General features: G+C 43.9%; 1 protein-coding gene across 5 annotated transcripts in view; it reads left to right on the forward strand.

Annotated features, from left to right (window-relative positions):
• The window catches only part of PLEKHA2 (pleckstrin homology domain containing A2), a 73,186-nt gene extending 51,809 nt beyond the window's left edge, over positions 1-21,377 (forward strand). For all 5 annotated transcript variants that reach the window (XM_016959368.4, XM_063817043.1, XM_016959369.4 and 2 more), the window contains 5 exons: positions 131-199; positions 783-853; positions 4,802-4,865; positions 16,058-16,135; positions 16,887-21,377. In XM_016959368.4, coding sequence (XP_016814857.1) covers positions 131-199; positions 783-853; positions 4,802-4,865; positions 16,058-16,135; positions 16,887-17,249 — 645 coding nt within the window. In that variant the 3' untranslated portion in view covers positions 17,250-21,377. The remainder of the gene's footprint in view (positions 1-130; positions 200-782; positions 854-4,801; positions 4,866-16,057; positions 16,136-16,886) is intronic.
• The last annotated feature ends 111 nt before the right edge of the window (positions 21,378-21,488 follow it).

The following is a 21,488-nucleotide window of genomic DNA, read 5'->3' on the forward strand; positions in this document are numbered from 1 at the left end:
GCCCTTGCCCCTGCTGAATGTGGGAGCCGGACTTCCATGGGGCTGGGTCCCTGGGAGCTTAGCATGAGTACACCCTCCACAATGCTGGGCACCTCTCGCTAATGTTCTGCCTTTTATTTTTTTATTACAGCGGAAGAGCTGGAAACGTCGCTTCTTTGCACTTGATGACTTTACCATCTGCTACTTCAAGTGTGAGCAGGTTTGTAGTAGCTTTGCTGCCCTTCTGAGAGGTCATGGAAACTAAGAGGTGCATAGGTGCACACCCACAGGAGAGCGTGCATGAGTGGAGATGTGGGCACACAAAGACTTCAAAGGCGCCTCTGTCTTATCTCCATTCTGTGCACACATCTTTACAGTGACACTAAAGTGTCCTCTCTGCAGTGAGCTGCTGTGTGGTCAGAGTCACAGCTACACAACATCTTCTTCTTAGATTTTTTTGTCTTTTTTCTTGTTTTTGGAGACAGGGTCTTTCTCTGTCACCTGTCACCCAGGCTGGAGCACAGTGGTGGATTTTTTGTAGAGACAGGATTTCACTATGTTGCCCAGGCTGGTCTTGAACTCCTGGCCTCAAGCAATCCTCCAGCCTTGGCCTTCCAAAGTCCTGGCATGAGCCACTCTGCCCAGCCAGATTTTTTTTTCTCTTGCTGATTATTTTGAGACCAGATTATTTGTCAACCTGATTTTAGCCAACCATCTCTGAGAAAGGGGTATTGGTCAGCTGGTCTGGGTCGTGATATGACACAGACAGCCTCACTTACCTGTCTTTCTGTTCTTTCCACCAGGACCGAGAACCACTGCGCACTATATTTCTTAAGGATGTTCTCAAGACCCATGAATGTCTGGTCAAGTCTGGGTAATTGTGTCTGCTTTTTCTCTTCTAATCCAAACCTCCATTTGTCCTCTTAAATCTCCCTTTACTACCCTTCAGAGACTCTATGCAAGAGTCATCTTCTTCCAAGAGCCAGGCACAGGAGCCTAACACCTTGTGGCTGACTCACTGCATCCAAGCTAACACAGGGAGGAGACCGCCCTGGGCACACTTGCCCTCTTCCCATACCTTACTCTGGCTCCTAAGCAGATAGGCCTACGTAATAGTTTCTGGTGGGCAAAAAGAAAGGGTATAGAAACAAAGAGTGGGGCTCCGAAGCTTCTCAGGTGTTAGGATTAGATGCTCAATCCCTAGCAGAACACAGGCTCAGAGGAGAGACCACGCCTCTAGGTCACTCACCTCAGTGCTTCTGGTCAGATCACTGTACTAGTGCCTCTTCCCTGACCTTCTTATTCCTTTTCTCCTCCTTTTGACCCTGATGTCCCATTAACACAAGGTGATTCATAGCATCTCTGTGTTACTCCCACTGGGAAGGAAGAACAGGTATTTTAAAGGGATTCCTCTGTCCACTAGGAAATAGTTACCTTCCAAGTGCCACTTTGCATAGGATGAGTTTGGGACCTGGCAAGGGATCTCCTAGGTCCAACACCAAATACAGATGCCTATAGAACTAAACTTTAGAGACCCTAAGGGTATTGGGGCATCCAAAAACCCTTTTTCTGGCCACCAATCTGCAGTCTTTAGAGACGGGGTGTTTGTGTCCCTCCGTCTCATGGCTTGTACAAGCAGAACCCTCAGATATCATCAGGAAAGCTGTTCACAGCAGGCCGACTCTTCTCCCATGAAGGCACAAACAGTCTTGCATGAAAACAACATGCTGTGTGACCCAAGGGGGCAGAGACAGAAGCACTCTCCCGAGTCTTGCAAATGGCAGTTGCAGAGTACAGAAGACTGGGGAGGTTCCCAGTGACTATTTATAATTCGGGAAAGTAGCTATAGATGGAAATTCCAGAAGTGTGGCTCTAGAAGTAGGCAGAGGAAAGATTGGGCATGATGAGATCCTTGATTTTACCTGACCCTGGAGGGGCCTTGCAGATGTGAGACCACCTGGGCACATGGGGGAAGCTTAGAGAACGATAAGGAACTTATGGTTAAATCCTAAGAATGCCTTGAACTTTCTCTAACTCTCTAACTCTGCCAGAGTCACACTAAACTGAGTTAAGGAAGTCAGGGACTAGCAGGGAAGGAAGGTCCTTAGGGCTCTGCAGCTTCCATGCCTGTTAGACTGCTTGGCCTCCCTGGAACCCAGTCCAGGGTTTTAGGATATCTTGATAATCAATTAATATTTGTTGAAAGGCACCATGTAGCCTGGTGCCTAAAAAAATATATATCTTTTTAGGCCGGGCGTGGTGGCTCACACCTGTAATCCAATCCCAGCACTTTGGGAGGCCGAGGCGGGCGGATCACCTGAGGCCAGGAGTTCCAGACCATCCTGGCCAACATAGCGAAACCCCTTCTTTACTAAAAATACAAAAAATTAGCTGGGTGTGGTGGTGGGTGCCTGTAATCCTCGCTACTCGGGAGGCTGAGGCAGGAGAATCGCTTGAACCCGGGAGGCGGAGGTTGCAGTGAGCCAAGATCATGCCACTGCACTCCAGCCTGGGCAACAAGAGTGAAACTCTGTCTCAAATAAATAAATAAATAAATTTTTACATTTTTTAAAATTTCTATCGTTTTGGGGGAACAGGTGGTGTTTGGTTGCATGGAAAAGTTCTTCAGTGGTGATTTCTGAGATTGTGGTGCACCCATCTGCAGCAGTGTCCACGGTGCCCAAATGCATAGTCTTTTATCCCTCACCCCCCTCCTGCCCTTCCCACCCTGAGAAGTAGATGTGAAAGGAGTGGGGATTTCCCACCTGCTTTTCTTTCACCTCCTCAGTAGTTGTTTATGTGACTTTACTGGCTATGCATGAGTAGAATTTGAAAGGCTAAGACATTTTAGCTAGAAAGAGGCATTTTTTATTCAGAAACTCAGAAAGTAATCATAGTTGGTGAAATTTGCTTCAAGTGACTATTCTGTGACATACATTATGCCGGATGCCTTCTGTACCTTATAACTAACTGGTCTTTGTAGTGACCAGCCCGATCAAGGGGGTCCTCTTATTTGTCTCTGTTTTATACTTGGGGTCACAAAGGCTCCCCAAGCTTTTACAACATTCTCAAACATCTCTTCCCTACATGTAGTCAGGATTCACCCCAGGTCTATCTGGCCCCATCCTGTTGTTCTTGCTCATGGATCTCTGGTCTCATGCACTCCTTTGCCCAGGTACCTGTGGCACTGGCCGAGGTCGTGCCATTTTCTTGCAGGCTTTCTCATTCATGAAGCCATCCCCACCTGTGATCAGTCCTTTCCAACTCTTGGCATATAACACACAATCTAACATCTGATGGTACAGTTTTGCTTCCTTATGTTCTTTTTTGTTGTTGTTGAGATAGAGTCTTGCTCTGTCCCCCAGATTGGAGTGCAATCTCAGTTCACTGCAGCCTCTGCCTCCCAGGCTCAGGTGATCCTCCCGCCTCAGCCTCCCGAGTAGCTGGGACTATAGATGTGTGCCACCACACCTGACTAAGTTTTGTATTTTTTTTATAGAGACAAGGTTCACCATGTTGTCCAGGCTGGCCTAGAACTCAAGTGATTTGCCCGCCTTGGCCTCCCAAAGTGCTGGGATTACAGGCATAAGCCACTGCGCCTGGCCCTTATGTTCTTTCACTAGGTAGGAATTAGATCTTTTACTCCTTATGTATTCCCCGCAGTGGCTGGGGATATACGCGGCAGGCATTTAACACTGGGAAATAACTTGGGCTGCTTTGAGGTTTGTCACTTAGCATCATCTACTCCCCGCCCTCTTCCTTGCAGAAGTCAGGATTTCTTTTCCAAAACCCACACCCAGCAGTGTCCCCTAAAGGAGTGCCCTGAAGTCATCTCCTCTCCCCTTGCTTTCCTCCTCTTTAGCTCTTTGTCTCCTGGGCCCCGCACAGTGAGGCAAGGAGCAGGAGCTGAGTGAGGTTGATGGGGCTGCTGTGAGGGTGGAGGAGACGGTTTAGGGAGCGGAGAGTTGGCTCCCTTAGGAGAGGCCAATGGCAGTGGAGTAATTAAAAGCATAGGCTCACTGGGTTCAGTGGCTCATACCTGTAATCCCAGGACTTTGGGAAGCTGAGGCAGGCAGATTGCTTGAGCTCAGGAGTTCAAGACCAGCCTGAGCAACATGGAAACACCCTGTCTCTATGACAAATACAAAAATTAGCCAGGAGTGGTGGCATGTGCCTGTAGCCCCAGTGAGCCATGATTGTACCACTGTACCCCAGCCTGGGCAACAGAGTGAGACCCTGTCTCAAAAAAATAAATAAATAAAGCAGAGACTCTGGAGTCAGACCTAGGTTCCAAATCTCCAGCAACTTAGAGGAGTCATTTAAGCTCTGACCCTGAGTGTGGGTCTGAGTTTCCTCATCTGTAAAATGGGGGAAGTCTTAAGTGCCCCCCGGGGCTGTTGTGAAGATTAGATGAAATAATCTACAAAAAAGCACCCGAAACGGTGCTTCCCACAAAGTACTTCATACACCTTAGAGGGAAGGAGGGAGGCAGGAAGGAAGGAAACTGTAGGAGATGGTGGTGGTGGGGTTGGATATTAGGCAGGAGGTTTTGGAGGGAAAGGAGCTTGTTAGAACTGCTGGTGGGAGAGGGGCCTGGGGAGGGTCCATCTGGATGGCAAAGCCTCCTGAGACCCTCTAGGAAATGAAGCTAGAGGAAACCCCTGGAGTGTTTTTCAAGGCAGGAGCTGAAGGAAGAATGGCTTGGAACCACCCCCCACCCATCTTCCTTTTTTATGGTAGAGGGCACTGGGGTCTTAGGACATATCGAGTCCTCTCTGAGTATGTCAGCACGCCATAACGTTCTTTCTCTTTCTCTGTCTAGTGATCTCTTAATGAGGGACAACCTGTTTGAAATAATAACAAGCTCCAGGACCTTCTACGTACAGGTAAAATGCTCCCTTCCAGAAGACTCCAGCATTCTGTTTCTGTGAATGGTGCCCTCATAGGCCGTGTCCTTTCCTTTGCTTTCTCTTTTCATTTGCTTGAAGTTTCTAGGCAGTAAATTTAGCCCCTGAGAGTCAGTCTGAGTCCCATTTCATCCTAAACAGGATGTTTGCCAAAAGCTTCCCAACCATAAAATAATGAAAGCAGGTTGAGCCGCTCTACTGAGGAATGTGAGTGTGTACCAGTTGCTCTCAGCTGCTGGGCTCCAGCTAAGCAGAGAAAAGGAGAACTGGTCAATGATTTCACTTCTCCTTTGGAGGGTATTTATAAGTCTCGTCTGTGTGTGGACATCACTGTGTGCGGAAGGACAAAAGCACAGAGGGCCCTGTGCAGGCACCAGGTGCAGAGCCCAGCTGCACAGAGGAAGCCATTGTTCAGGCTCTGATGGTTCACTTATCAGGAGCTTCTCCCCTCCACCCACAGCTCTGGAGTTCTCCCAACTCCTTCTAAAGTCATAGGAACTAGAAAGGCAGATTTCCAAGCAGGGACTAGACTTTCAGGGCCAAGTCCTAACCCAGCCTGCCTAGCAGTGCACAGAGAGTGCCTTGATTCGCAGCCCCGTGGTGATGCTGGACTTTTAGTATTGAAACTGACACTTGGCCAGGAGCGGTGGCTCATGCCTGGAATCCCAGCATTTTGGGAGGCCGAGGTGGGCGGATCATTTGAGGTCAGGAGTTTGAGACCAGCCTGGTCAACATGGTGAAAACCCCATCTTTATAAAAATACAAAAAAATTAGCTGGACATGGTGGTGTCTGTAATCCCAGGTGCTTGGGAGGCTGAGGCAGGAGAATTGCTTGAACCGGGGAGGCAGAAGTTGCAGTGAGCTGAGATCATACCACTGCACTCCAGCCTGGGTGACAGAGCGAGACTTTGTCTCAAAAAAAAGGGGAAAAAAAAGAACAGAAATAAAAAACTGACAAGTAAGCAGGTTGGTTTAAAGGTGGGGTTTCCCAACTAAAGCTTTTCAAGCTCCCGCTGCCCTTTCTTCTGGGCCTCGAGTGTCACTCCCTGTTAAGCAACCTCCCTTCCCCAAGGAGCTGGTCCGCTTTCCCATTTCTTGGGCAGCAATTCCTGTCACAACTCCTTCCGCCGAGCCCAGCACGTGTTTGAGTAACTTAGTCATCTCGGGGCTATATCCATTTGGACAAGCACATACCATCCAGGAAGAGACAGCAGAGTGGGGGCTTGGGAGTGAACTGGAGCTGTGGAAAGGGCTGCCATGGGCATCGGAGCTACTAATTCACCAGCAACACTGCCACTCAGGGACAAGGTTTAACCTGTAGATTGCTCTACAAGTTTGTAGTTCTTGCATTCAACAGATATTTGTAGAGTATCCTCAGAGTGCTGGGCATTTTGTCTCAGACTGGGGACACCAGGTTAAACAGAACAGATCCCGAACCCAAGAGAGAGAGAGCTCGTCAAGTCCATAGGCAGTTAAACTGTGGCATGGCGCAGGGGAGGGAGTGCTGGGGGAGATGGAGCACAGGGGAGTTTGCAGACAGTGAAACGATTCCGTATGACACTGTGATGGTGGGCGTGTGATGAAGAACTTGACAGCACAAAGAATTGACCTAATGTATGCAAATTGAGAAAAAAATTTAGGAGGTCAAGTGATCCTAGCAGGAAATGCAGAACGTTGACAGTAATCGAAATGTATTACAGGTCCTCCCTGAAGCGGGTAGGGGAATACAAAATAAAAAAAAAATGGTGTGATAAGTGCTACTGCCGTTAGACTGAAACATGAACCATAAGCAGGTTGCCTCACCCAGTCTTAGGGAGTTGGGGAGGGATTCTGAAGAAAGATACAGCTAAGCTCAGTCTGTTGGGGGGAAAAGTGGCCCAGGCAAAGGAAATAGGAGGTATTTTTTTAAAGCCTGGTAATAAAAGGAGCAAAGGGCCAAAAGGAGGCTGGACAGTTAGGCACGGAGGACCCTCATATGCCTTATTGAAGAGCTTGTATTTTATCCTTAGAATTAATGCCCTTAGAGGTTAAACAAAGGGCTTGATCTGATTCGCCTTGCCATTAAAAAATACCACTTGGGCAAGTTATTTAACTTCAGAGCCTGTTTTCCTCATCTGTGAAATGGAGATGATGATCTTCAACCCCAGCCCTTTTGATGACATGCTGTCAAGGATTGCCTGGCCCTGTGCAGTGTGGAGGACAGAAGAGAAAAGGCTAAGATAGGATGAGAGAGAACAGTTTGAAGGCTGTTGTTAATAATTTAGTGAGGGATAAAGGAAGCCTGAATGAGGGTAGATGGAGAAAAGTGGAAAATTTGAGAGATATTAAAAAGGTATATTTTCCAGGACTTGAGAGTCAGTCGGATGAAGGGAGAGAGGACAGGTATGCCCGGATGTTTGGCTGGAGCCTCAGGGTGGCTCATAGCACCAGTCATTGTAACAGGAGCATGGGAGGAGGAGCTGTTGAGAGGAAACACAAGGTTAGCATGGGTGGTTCAGAGTTTACAGTGCCTGCTGGACATCCAAGGAGATGTGCTATGAAGACCATTGGATACACACTGCTTGGCATGTTGCTGACACTAAATAAATATTTGCTAAGGGAATGATTGTGCTGGTTGAGTTCAGGAGAGAGCTTTGGACTAAAGACAGCAATTTGGGAAACACGAAACCCAACCAAAAAATGTTCCAAAGATAATCTACATGAGTGTATGCACATTTACCAGAAGATTCTAATCACCCCATCTTCCATTGCCTTCTGCTTCCCACATTTCTGGGATAAGAGAACACTAGCGTCACACTGAATAAATAAACGAGAGGGAGGACAAATCTGTTTACAGCACCTAACTCAAAAAACAGTGGAAAGAGAATAGGATAGATTAAAAATCACTTAAAATATTTATCAATTCATTAAAAATAGCAACTATAAAGCTGGGCACCATGGGATGCACCTGTCGTCCCAGCTACTTGGGAGGCTGAGGCAGGAGGATAGTTTGAGCCCTGGAGTTTGAAGGTGCAGTGAGCTATGATCTCGCCACTGCACTCCGGCCTGGGTGACAAATCAAGACCCTTTAAAGACCTTGTCTCAAAAAAAAAAAAAAGCAATCATAAACTCATTATAAGTTAATAAAACAGATTTTGTGAAAAAAACATATTTCTAAAAAATAGCAAGAATAGTATTGTTTTTACAGTTTTGCACATCTATCTTTAATGGCTGGCATAATAGAAGACAACAGGATTCTCCTATCTGCTTCTGCATTCTATCTGTGGCCGTATGTTGTTTTGATTGAAGAATATGGAGAAAATCTTGCCTCACACAGATGTGTATTTGGAAAAAAGGAATATTTTAATAGCCTTTTTAGATAATTGTGGATATTCTTTGATTCTATACCAAAACTTGACAAATGTTAATTTCTTAATGTTTAGGTACAGTGTACAATCTGAAGCCATATCAAGAAATTTTTATACTCTTACATTAAAATCCATTGGTCAATTTTGCACTTTGAATAGATACTTTTTATCCATGCATGGTTTTTAACAGTATGCATTGGTCATTTGGAAAACAATGGTCTCACTGAGGTATGCAGATATTCAAAATGTTGACACATTTTATTATGTACTATCCAAAATCACATCATTAAGATATCACCACTAATATCATTAACAGTCTTTGAGTGTAGAAAACTATTAAGCTCATGGAGGTAGCCAGAAGTTTTTTTGAAATTCTAGTTTTTGCTTTGAAAGCTCAAAGCTTACTCATTTTGGGGATAAAAATCTACCAAATACCTAACTCGGAATAAGTTTGACTGACAGTTTGTATGTCAGTCATTTGTTCTAAGTAAAAATTGTGTTTTAGGCCAGGCAAGGTGGCTCACGCCTATAATCCTGGGACTTTGGGAGGCCAAGGCAGGGGATCACCTGAGGTCAGGAGTTCGAGATCAGCCTGGCCAACATAGTGAAACCCCGTCTCTATTAAAAATACAAAAATTAGCGGGGTGTGGTGGTGCGCACCTGTAATCCCAGCTACTCGGTAGGCTGAGGCAGGAGAATCTCTTGAACCCAGGAGGCAGAGGTTGCAGTGAGCCGAGATCACACCACTGCACTCCAGCCTGGGAGACTGAGTGAGACTCTGTCTCAAAAAATTAAATAAATAAATAAATTGTGTTTTACACAAAAGATGAAAGAATATGACTACTGGTAGAACTTGGTGCTAAGGTGCTGGCAGTTTTACCCACCATGCCAAAGTGTCCTTCTGACCTGCTCCCCAAGGTTATGCTCAGTAAATCTGCCAGAAAGAACCGTTCATCCTGAGTATCTAAGAGAGCTAGACCAAAGAGCAGGGCAGATCATGGTGGAGAAGACTCCCTAGACAGAAGAGAAAGACTTGGGTTAGATTCTAACCACTTAGATTTTGGTCGTTTAACTGTTTAACTAAGATGTCATATTTATGTATAATTTGTACCCTGTGATTTCTCACACTGTAGTAGTCTTTTCTGTTAAGAAAAGCTACCATTTTTTGGACACCTAGATGTCCCAGGCATAGTGCTAAACAACTTACAGGTAGTATAAGTTAAAGTTTATCACTTTGTAGTATAAGTACTATAAGTAGTATAAGTTTATCACTTAAATCTCAGCCGTCTCTGAAATTATCTCCAGTTTACACACAGGAAAAAGAAGGCTTTGAAGGTAAATTATTTGTGCAAGATCATAATAAATCCAGTGAATTATGGAACCAACTGGGAAGCACCAGGTGCTGGAGCAAGACTTGCCAACTTGGGTTGTTTGCGAGCAGCCTGGTCCAGGCCGGGTGCAGTGGCTCACACCTCTAATCCCAGCACTTTGGGAGGCCAAAGTGGAAGGATTGTTGGAGCCCAGGAGTGCGACACCAGCCTCGGCAACCCAGTGAGACCCCTGTCTCTAAAAACAAGCAAAAGTAAACCAAAAGAAAAGAAAAAAATAAGAGCAGCCTGGTCCAGAACCCATGATATAGAGGGTGTGGTCACAGACAACCAGGGAAGTCTGACTCTGTTGGAGAAGACCAACTTGGGGTAATCGGGTGTCTTGGCAAATGGATCATGGTGACCAAAAATCCAAGATCTGGAAATAACCAGGTATCTAAGCAGGTAGAAAGGCCAGTGATTTCAGCAAGCTTGTCAGCAGGTAAACAGTTCTCAGTTCTGGGCAAAAGTTCAAAATCACATTTCAATTCTTGAGCTACCAGGCAAGCAGAGGTAACCATTTCCCCATTTCCCATTCATAGAAGGTCAAGGGAATTAGGCAGTTTATCAAGAGGGAAATTAGTTATTTGAAATGAGAAATGTGGCGCAAACTGGTCTTAGCTTGGCATAAGCCCAGTTGTTAGAACTAGGGTGCTATGTCAGGACAAGAGTAGCAATAAGTGGACTCAAGTGAGTTGCAGAGTGTTGCATTAGAGCTCTTTGGATACTTACTGTTTAATTTAGACTACAGGGTGAATGATGTCACCTAGAACTATGTAGTGTGCAATCTACACAATCATATGTGGCAGGGCTGTGTCTAGAGATGGCACTAGTTCTTGGGAAAGGAGGGCTGCAGAGGTGGAGAACAGAATGAAGGAGGAGTTGCCTAAAAATTTTGGATAGTGGCAATGGCAGTAACCAGAAGTAGATATGGAAGCCTTTATGGCCTCTAGAATTCATTGCTTCAAACCATTGTATCTATTATAGTGCTGGGCTTATGTTAGATAGTCAATAGAAGCTCACTGGACTGCAATAAAACTGCAGGCTGCAACGATTCATTTTAATACTGTCTGTCCTACTCATCTCAAAAACTGCCCTCAAGGACAGAAGCCCTACTTTTTCTTTTGAACCGAGCACCAGAAACAGGTGCACACACATAAGCACACCAGGAAGAGATGAAGCTATGACCTTGGCACTTCCTTTTTTGTTTTACTGAGTTTAAAGTATGTTTTTAGTCTCATAGTAATTCATCATGGGTGGGTAGACTTCAGCTACATTTTTTTTTTAAACCTCTGTTTCATGAAGCTACTTTGTGATGTGGTTTTACGATTTTGATGAAAGCTAAGCACAGGCTTTCCGTAAAAATAGATATGTACATAACCATAATTTTTGCATACAATTTTGGAGTTTCATTGAGTTTTTGTTTCTCATGAATCCCAGTTCTTAAAACTACTAGGAGAGATTATAGGCCAGGCCTGGTGGCTCATGCCTGTAATCCCAGCACTTTGGGAGGCTGAGGCAGGAGGATTGCTTGAGGCCAGGAATATCCTGCTCCAAAAAAAATTTAAAAATAAAAGATTGTAATTGTGATCTCAATAAAATAATATTGTTTCTTCTCATATGGAATTAATTGCAATATCTGATTTTCTTTTTGAGCAGTATTTTAAAATAACATTTATTAGGGGGTAGCATTTATCTTCATGGCTGAGTTACTATCTAGGTTATCTGACCGAAAAATGTTCTTAAGAAGGAATTAGAGAATTAGGGAAGAAATATAACTAGTAAACAATTTCCGTCTTCACTAAATTACTAAGTGTTTTAAGAAAGAGATTTAATTATTTTACCTATCATATTAGCAAAGATTTTAAAAATTATAATATTTAATTCTAGCAAGGGTGCATGTAACAAAAATGTTGGCAAATGAAATTTATATTATTGGCCAGAAATCTCTCTGGCCAGATGTAAGAAGAGATTTAAAAGGGTGTGAATTCTTTAATTTAGTAATTGCCTTGGGAGATGAGGATTCCTAAATATTCCTAAATATGAAAAAAGCTTTATCCCCAAAGATGTGAGTAGCAGCATTATTCATATGAGGAGAATAGGGAATATTCAAAAAATATTTTAGAGCAGGGATCCCCAACCCCAAGCTGTGGACTGGTACTGGTCCATGGCCTGTTAGGAACCTGACCACACAGTAGGAGGTGAGCAGTGGGAGAGCAAACATTATCGCCTGAGTTCCACCTCCTGTCGGATCGGCAGCGGCATTAAATTCTCATAGGGCTGCGAACCCTATTGTGAACTGGGCATGTGAGGGATCTAGGTTGTGCGCTTCCTATGAGAATGTAATGCCTGATGATCTGAGGTGGAACAGTTTCATCCCCAAACCACCCGTCATCCCCCTCCCTTTACCCTTCCAAGTTCATGGAAAAATTGTCTTCCACAAAACCGATCCCTATGCTGAAAACGTTGATGACCACTGTTTTAGAGGACTAGGTGGGTGAACCATAGTATGTCTACTTGGATCCCCTGAAAATGCTTACAAAGACGTCTGGTAACATGGAAAAATCCTTCTATTATTAACTGAAAAAAAAAATCAAGATATAATGTATCTTTGTATTTTGGAAAACAGAAATGAATAGCAAAAAGACTGGATTTGCTCTCAATTGTTATTTTAGAATTTTGTGAGGTTTTAAAGTGATTTTATTTTATTTTTTCTTGTTACTTCCCTTTTTTTTTTTTTTTTTTGCAAAGGTTAGGGAGAAGAGGTCTTGCTCTGTTGCCCATGCTGGTATCGAACTCCTGGGCTTAAGCCATCTTCCCACATTCTAAACTTTAGCCTCCTAACATTGTGGGATTACAGGCTTGAACCACAGTATCCAGCCGATTTTAATTTTTTATTTTTCTACATTTATTATCTATATTGTCTTTAATGAGCCCTTACTACTTGCAAAAAGGAAAACGGGGAAAAAATAACAAATTGTATTAGGTAGTCATCCAAGAATAATAGTGGTATTTTGATTCTTGTACTTGAGTGCCCATCTAAATCAGGATAGTCCTAGTTTTCTGTGATTCTGTGATTTCTTGGTAAGCAGAGGCTGGGTGAAGACACCTAGGTTTCCTGTGTGACAGTTCCTGGAGAAGGAGTTTGTGGGGAGGCAGTACTTCAAAGCGCAGTCAGGCAGGTGGCCTGTGGCCTGTGGGGGTAGCATTTGACATGACGGAGAGCATTTCAGTAGACTGCTGGAAGGAGCATGGAGATAGCTTAACACCCCTGGAAACTGATTATCGGATTGTCATCCTGGGGATGTTCCTGTCTGTTTAATGAAAATGTCAGATCTCCTATGTGACATAGGAGACTTTCTCCCTCAGCTCATATGCCTCCTACCAAATCATCTTTTGTTCCCCTAGGAGGAAAATCTCTTAATAAATGCTTTTCTCCTAATGGATGATGACCTCCATCTCATTCAAATTCAAAATAACCTTTTTTTTTAACCTCCAAATACATGATCTTATTTGAACTTGATGATTTGATCTTTGAGGTAGGAATTAGCTGCAGTTTGAGGATGAGGAAACTGAGAAAAGGTCTTATTATGGAGAGGGCAATGCGCTTATCTGTAAATGGTGGCGTTTAAGGCTTCATTTTTTTGTCACATATCATATAATACCGGTGAAAACAACAATAATATCTGCTACTTACAGAGCCCATTCTGTGCGTTCAGCCCTGTTTCAATAGTTTTTCCTAATTGAGGTCATTTAATTCCCTCAATAATTAAGCTTGTGGAACAGGCCAGCCCTGATATTTGTAAAGAACCTTCTGGAAGGATCTTGGAGTCCTTATCCTGGTGATCTTTTTGGACAAAGGATGGGTTTGTCTTTTTCTTGGGAAACCACCAGATTGTCAAATAACTGGAAAAAGTCAAGCGGGGAGACAGCGCTAGTAAGTTTGCAGGCAGAGCACACGTTAGAGAGGTGTTCACTTTGGCCACTTGTCACTACACCCTTTTTGCCCTCGTGCACCAGGACCTGAACGGTTTTCCTTGTAGGTGCACACATCTAACCAAGGAGGGTTTGTTTTGGGGTGACAGGAAGGGGTAGGGATGCAGGTTTGAGAATTTTTGTTTTACTGTCTTTTCCTGATAGAATGCAAAGAGGAGGGGTCACTTTGGGGATGGGGGGATGAGGGGGGATGTGGAGACCTTTGGGGGCTAGTGTGTGGTGGTGGCACATACATCTGCATGTGCACACCAATGCACGCGTGTGTGTTTTGGTGGGACTGTTAGGGGATGATGCTGGAGACAGAGGAAGGCTAACATGCATATTTCTGGAGATTCTGCCTGGTCCCATCGCTGTGTCTGGCACCTGATGCAGCATGTAACACCGGGTGGGGCCCTTAGCCAGCGTTTGCTCTGTTCACTTGAACTCAACCCCTATAAAGCTGGAGGGCACTGACAGGCTCCACCGGCAGTAGCGAGGCCGCTGGAGTTTCCTCCCTTTTTTCATAGAGCCGCTGCTGCCCCCTTCTGGGGTTTATAGGTTGTTTCTGGGAGGAAATAAGTAACTCGGCTTCATCCTTCACATACTGTGAAGCTTGGTGCTCCGAGTCCCACAACTCTTTAAATTTTTAAAAAAGTTTTATTCACAATAGCAAAGTCACAACTCTTTTTTTTTTGTATAAATTTAAGGGGTACAAGTGCGGTTTTGTTACATGAATATATTGCCTTTTGGTGAAGTCTGGGCTTTTGCTGTAACCATCACCTGAGTATTGTGCATCGTACGCATCAAGTAATTTCTCATCCCTCACCCGCCTCCCACCCTCCCTCCCTTCCATGTCTCCAGTGACAATTATTTCACACCCTATGTCCATGTGTACACATTATTTAGCTCCCAGTTATAAGTGAGAATATGTGGTATTTGACTTTCTGTGTCTGAGTTGTTTCACTTAAGATAATAGTTTCATCTATATTTCTGCAAAAGACACGATTTCATTCATTTTTATAGATGAGTAGTATTCCATTATACATATGGACACCACATTTTCTTTATCCAGTCCTCTGTTGGTGGACACTTAGGTTGGTTCCATGACCTTACTATTGTGAATATTGCTGCAATAAACACAAGGGTGCAGGTATCTTTTTGATATAATGATTTCTTTTAAAAATTTTTAAAGTTTTATTTTAGGTTTGGGGGCACATGTGAAGATATAATGATTTCTTTTCCTTTGGAGAGACACCCGCTATTGGGATTGCTGACCTGAATGGTAGTTCTATTTTTAGTTCTTTGAGAAATCTCTCTACTCCTTTCCATAAAGGTTGTACTAATTTACATGCCTTTCAGCAGTGTATAAGCAGTCCCTTTTCCCCACATCCTTGTCAGAATCTGTTTTTTGTCCTAATAATAGCTATTCTGACTGGTATGAGATGATTTTAATTTGCATTTCTCCAATGATTAGGGATATTGAACATTTTTTCATATGCTTCTTGGCCACTTGTATGTCTTGTTTTGAAAACTATTCATGTCCTTTGCTCACTTTTTTTTTTTTTTTTTGAGACAGAGTCTCACTCTATCACCCAGACTGGAGTGCAGTGGTGTGATCTCGGCTCATTGCAACCTCTGCCTCCCGGGTTCAAGCAATTCTCCTGCCTCAGCCTCCCAAATAGCTGGGACTACGGGCGCACGCCACCACTCCTGGCTAATTTTTTGTATTTTAGTAGAGATGGGGTTTCACCATGTTGCCCAGGCTGGTCGTGAACTCCTGAGCTCAGGCAATCCGCCCGCCTCGACCTCCCAAGTGCTGAGATTACAGGCATGAGCCACCACGCTTGGCCTACACTTTTTAATGGGATGATTTATGGTTTCGTTGTTGTTGTTGAGTTATTTGAGTTCCTTGTAAATTTCAAAGCAGACCCAGTAGCTTGTATTCTGAGAAAAGCCCCATTTCTGAAGGCAATACATATCTTAGAGGATTTACAGTGGGATTTGGCTTTAATAGGGCTGGAATTGAAAGTGGGATTATTCTGTTCAGATAGTTACAGTGGAAAGGCAACTATGTTGAGAGTGAGGAGAACTTGAATCTCTACCAGCCATAAACCTTGGGCTTTGGCTTTCTGGGCCTCATTTTCCTTTTTTATAAAACTAGGAGGCTAGACTGGATCAGTTGTTTTCTGGAGGGGGTGATGGACTTCAGCAGGGGATGGGGTCTTAAACTTTCCCCTTCCTCACAGCCTGTGCCTCATTTCAGAGCAGCTCCACTTTGAGCGGTTTTATTTATTGGGTGTCAAATAAGATATTGCAGGGAAAACATGTCCTTAAAAGTCTGAAAGCTACTGGACTAGATGATTTCTGGGATGCTTTCTACCCCTAATGGTGTAATTTTATAAACTGAATATTGAGTCAGAGACTTGGAAGCTGAAATCATAGTGCCTAAAATTTCTTGGTAAGAGCCATGGATGTTTTGCAGGCAGACAGTCCAGAAGACATGCACAGCTGGATTAAGGAGATTGGCGCAGCTGTCCAGGCCCTCAAGTGCCACCCCAGAGTAAGTCACTTCCTTTCTGTTGCACAGTGTCAACTCAGAGATGAATTCCTCTCAAGCAGGCATGTTTTATTTGGTGATGTAGGCAAGCAGCCCGGTCCCGAGATGCAGCTGAAGCCCCAGGCTGTCTTGCTTGTTTTTCTCATTCTACTAATTTGGGTACACATTTTTATTTTTCTCTGTTTGGTTGTGGAAGGAGGTGAGGTAGGGTTAGATAGAGAAATGGAATTTCTTTTTTTTTTTTTTTTTTGAGACGGAGTCTCACTCTGTCGCCCAGACTGGAGTGCAGTGGCACGATCTCAGCTTACTGCAACCTCCGCCTCCCGGGTTCAAGTGATTCTCCTGCCTCAGCCTCCCAAGTAGCTGGGATTACAGGCACGTGCCGCCACGCCCAGCTGATTTTTTTGTATTTTTAGTAGAAATGGGGTTTCACCATGTTGGCTAGGCTGATCTCAAACTCCTGACCTCAGGTGATCCACTTGCCTCGGGCTCCCAAAGTGCTGGGATTTCAGGCATGAGCCACCACGCCCGGCCGAGAAACAGAATTTCTGATATGTCCGGCAAGTTTCACTGCCAGGCTGACCTTGACACATTTGGAGTGAATCCTGTTGACTGTATTTCATTTTTGTAGGCAAGCATCCTTGGACTTATGAGGTGGTGATCCTGGTTGGGTACTCTTTCTGGGACTCTGTGATAAACATTGTCTGAAAAGCCCTAACTTTCTTTTGTCTTTTTCTTCCTTTTATTTTTATAGGAAACGTCCTTTTCTAGATCCATTTCTTTGACCCGACCTGGAAGCTCCAGCCTTTCAAGTGGGCCCAACTCTATCCTGTGCAGGGGGCGGCCACCTTTGGAGGAAAAGAAAGCCCTCTGCAAAGCCCCCTCTGTGGCCTCCTCCTGGCAGCCCTGGACACCTGTCCCCCAGGCTGGGGAGAAGCTGCTTCCACCTGGAGAGACTTCAGAGGACTCTTTGTTCACGCCTCGTCCTGGGGAGGGCAGCGCTCCTGGGGTGCTGCCCAGCTCCCGGATAAGGCACAGATCGGAGCCCCAGCACCCCAAGGAGAAGCCGTTTATGTTCAACCTTGATGATGAAAACATACGGACCTCTGATGTGTGATGGAGCACAGTGCCGTGGGAGGGAGGGAGGGAGGGAGGACTTGAGAGAAGGAGGCTGTGACTCAGTTTCTCTACCTTGTTGGAGGGTAGTCAGAGGCCTTTATGTCACTCATATTCCTGTGGATGCTCTTTGGGAGGGAGGGGCCCATCCAGCTGGGCTGTGTGTGTGTGTGTGTGTGTGTGTGTGTGTGTGTAATATCAACGCAGTGTATTTAATTTGGGGAAGTCACTAGGTTAGAACTGTAGGCATACTCAGTGGAGAGGAAGCTACCTATTCTATTCTAACTATTCTGAGGTCTTCCTGGAGAGGGATTGTTTTAGCAGCTCCTCTCCAGAGGGGGCTGGAAGTCCAGTTTCACCAATGACCGAGTTTTATTTCCTTGTCCTTGTTTTAGTTTTTTCATTTTGTTTTCAGTCTAGGTGCCTCGCAGCTCTTTTGGAATGGGCCAGCATTAGTCTAATTTTAAGCGCTATGTGTTTTGTACCCTTGCAAACTTGCTTTCTCTTTCTTCTTGCTGTTGCCCTTTGAATGAAGCCTTGTGTGCTTGCATGATCAGACCCTGTAATAGGATGAGTTTCCATGTACTTAACATGAAGAGATACAAACAGAATCTAGAGAGAGATATATATTTTTAATGAAATAGAAGCTTGGCATAGAAACATTGATTTAGACGTTATGAGTTGCTGGCCAGAGATTCCTCAGATAAAAGAGCCTAGAAAATTGAGTTTTGAGCGGGCATGGTGGCTCACGCCTGTAATGCCAGTAGTTTGGGAGGCTGAGGCGGGTGGATCACCTGAGGTCAGGAGTTCGAGATCAGCCTGGCCAACATGGTGAAACCCCGCCTCTACTAAAAAATATGCAAAATTAGCCGGGCGTGGTGGTGCAGGCCTGTAATCCCAGCTACTCAGAGGCTGAGGCAGGAGATTCACTTGAACCCAGGAGGTGGAGGTTGCAGTGAGCCAAGATCGCGCCATTGCACTCCAGTCAGGGCAACAAGAGTGAAACTCCGTCTCAAAATATAAAAGAAAATTGAGTGTCCCACCCAAATTTTAGGGCGTACCTCCTTCCATTTGATAAGAAGATGCTATTTCCAGTGTCCCTGGGAGAATTCTTCCATCCAGTTTATATGGTGAATTGCCACCAGTGTTCCCTAAAGGAAGAGAGAACTTAGCTTATTTCTGTCTGTGACTTTTATCAGCTAGATCAGTTAATTGTATTTTTAAATTAAAAATTAGTAACTAGAGGAAGAGACTAAGAGAACTATTTTTACCTGAGTAAATGCTCTCCTCTTCTTGTGTCCAAATCTAATGCAGAGGTGAAAACACTTGATGAGAAAATCCTTTGTGGCTTGAGGGGAATCATGTTTCTTTCAGGACGTGTTGTTTCCCTGAAGTCTATGTCACACTGAGAACTTTTTCTGACTGCACTGCTTTGGAGCTATTCATTTAAATTGAGTTTGGCCTAGTTTTCCTGGTATAAAACAGGAAATCTACATTGTTCCCTCTTTCTCTCCCTTCCATCCCTTCCCCTGCCTTTCCTATACACGCTGGTGTGCTTTTGCCCTCAGAAATTCTTGGTTTGGGACTTATGTATTTTTGAGTGATCGATGTTATGACATACTTGGAGCGGCATGATTTCAAGAAGCCATTCCAAATTCTTATAGCTCCTTAGCTCTGGTTTTACTCTCATATTTTCCCCAAGAAAATTTTTTGGCTATTCAAAGAAAGCACAAAATATGTGATGTGGAACTAATGAAAATAGGGACTTTTGAGATCTCTTTAAATATTCCCTGACTCACGGAAAAGATGTCCTCTTTTGGTGTATACATTGTGAAAATCTACCCATTTATCTCTCTCTCTCTCTTTTCTTTTAAATAAATTATCTGATAAGGCCGGCAAGGTGGCTCACGCCTGTAATCCCAGCACTTTGGGAGGCCGAGGTGGGCGGATCACGAGGTCAGGAGATCGAGACCGCGGTGAAACCCCGTCTCTACTAAAAATACAAAAAAAAAATTAGCCGGGCGCAGTGGCAGGCGCCTGTAGTCCCAGCTACTTGGGAGGCTGCGGCAGGAGAATGGTGTGAACCTGGGAGGCAGAGCTTGCAGTGAGCCAAGATCGCGCCACTGCACTCCAGCCTGGGCGACAGAGCAAGACTCCATCTCAAAAAAAAAATTATCTGATAGGTTACTATTGCTAAATTAATTGGCCATTATAATAAGCTGATTTGTTTCTTATTCAGCAAGATCTCTTTTGAGAATGTGACAAATTAAACATACATAGAATCCATATGGTATTATCCTGATAAAGGGAAACGAGGACACTAAGACTGTCAAATGGAAATCTTCTTGTCAATTGGCAAACACTTGGGAATTCCACATTAGAGCATTGCTTGTTTTTAATTTTTTTTTTTTAATTTTTAAAAGACAGGGTCTCACTCTCTTACCCAGGCTAGAGTGCAGTGGTGTGATCATAGTTCATCATAACTTTGAATCTCTGGGCTTAAGCAATCCTCCCATGTTAGCTTCCCAAGTAGCTAGGACTACAGGGTTGTGCTACCATGCCTGGCTAATTTTTAATTTTTTTGTATCTACAGAGCCTGGCCATGTTGCCCAGGCTGTCTCAAACTCCTGGCCCAAGTGATCCTCCTGCCTTGGCCTCCTAAAGTGTTGGGATTACAGGTGTGAGCCACTGCACCTAGCCAGAACATTGTTAATGTAGTTCAATATGAGATAAATTATTATCTTCAATGAAACAAGCTCTAAAAGCATTCCATTCCTAAATTGTATTTCAAACTTCCTATTTTGTTGATATTTCTTAACTTCTGGCCAGTTTTAAACCATAATCTTTTAATGTGAACCAAAGATGGTATGTATTTGACCAAAGCAGTTAGTTTTAAATGTATAAAATTGAACCAAATGGAAAAAATAGGGTGGGGATGCAGTATAGATTAGTGACTAAGTGCATAGGCTCTGGAGTAAATCTGAGTTTTTTTTTTTTAAAGGAACTAAAAAATGTACTGCATTTTCTTTGTGGAATAAAAGCCTTGCCTGAGTTGTGCTATTTTCATAAGGCTTTTGAAGTGGTCTTGACCCACTGTGTGTAACAGTATTTCAGGTGGTCCTCCCCATGGCTGAATAATGCCATCCATTATTCTTTAATTTTTATTTTTAGAAACAGTGTTTCACTCTGTCACCCAGGCTGGAGTGCAGTGGCCTGATCATGGCTCACTGCAGCCTGGACCTCCTGGGCTCAAGTGATCTTCCTGCCTCACAGCCTCCCAAAGTACTCAGATTATAGGTGTGAGCCACCACGCCTGGCCACCATCTATTACTTTTGAAATCTTCAAAAGACTTGCTTACTCAACGTCAGCTGATGGTTGGTAAAAATAATTTGGCCTTTAGTGTTAAGTGAGACATCATAAGGGTATTGAGGCATACATTTTGGAGATTGATGTCAGGTCAGAATATTGGAGTTATACATCTATTTCTGAGTTGAATACTCAGCTCCCACGAGAAAGAAAGTAGTTTTAAGGTCCAGCTTCTTAGTCTACTTGAAGCAAATTTTTTTTCTTTTATATTTCTGAATATAAATATACTCTTATATGGGCTAAAAGGACCCCATGAATAAATAGCAGGTTCAGTAGTTGAGGAGTGGAATTTAGTAGGTTTGTTTTCAGTGTAAATTAGATAACATATGTGGAGGTCACAGCATTTTGGAAATTGAGTGTCCCCAAGTGAGCTTTGTTTATAAACTTTCGAAATGTCGGAAGTGGACAGGTTTGTTAAATCTTGTCTGCCAGCACCCTTTTCTTCCTTTGTTCCTTTTCCTCTCTGTGTTATTGCCTGCGGCAGCCAGTCCTTCATACTAGATAGAGTTCAGATAAAGCAAACGTTTGGCAAAAACATACTGTTTGACCTCCTCCCCCTCTGCTTATGAAGGGGTAGCATGATTCTGTGTTTTAAAGCAGTGATGTTTCAGCTGTGAAGTGCACTCGCTGTAAGCGCTAGGCTGAGTGCATGGAAACTGTTACGCTTCTCATTTTATGTGATCTCCTAATTGGTATGTAGCAAAAATTTTCTAAAACTGTTTTGTGGCTTGTTTTGTAATAAAACCATGTGAAATACTGAAATATGGTCATGTGTTTTCCTAATACTGACCTTCTGACCATGGGTGGGTGAGCTTTCTTATCAGTCTGCCCTCATTGTCGGTTTTAGGGATTTCAGGAGGTAGGTTCCTGCTC

Source organism: Pan troglodytes, chromosome 7 (assembly GCF_028858775.2).
Source record: "Pan troglodytes isolate AG18354 chromosome 7, NHGRI_mPanTro3-v2.0_pri, whole genome shotgun sequence".
NCBI lineage: Eukaryota > Metazoa > Chordata > Mammalia > Primates > Hominidae > Pan > Pan troglodytes.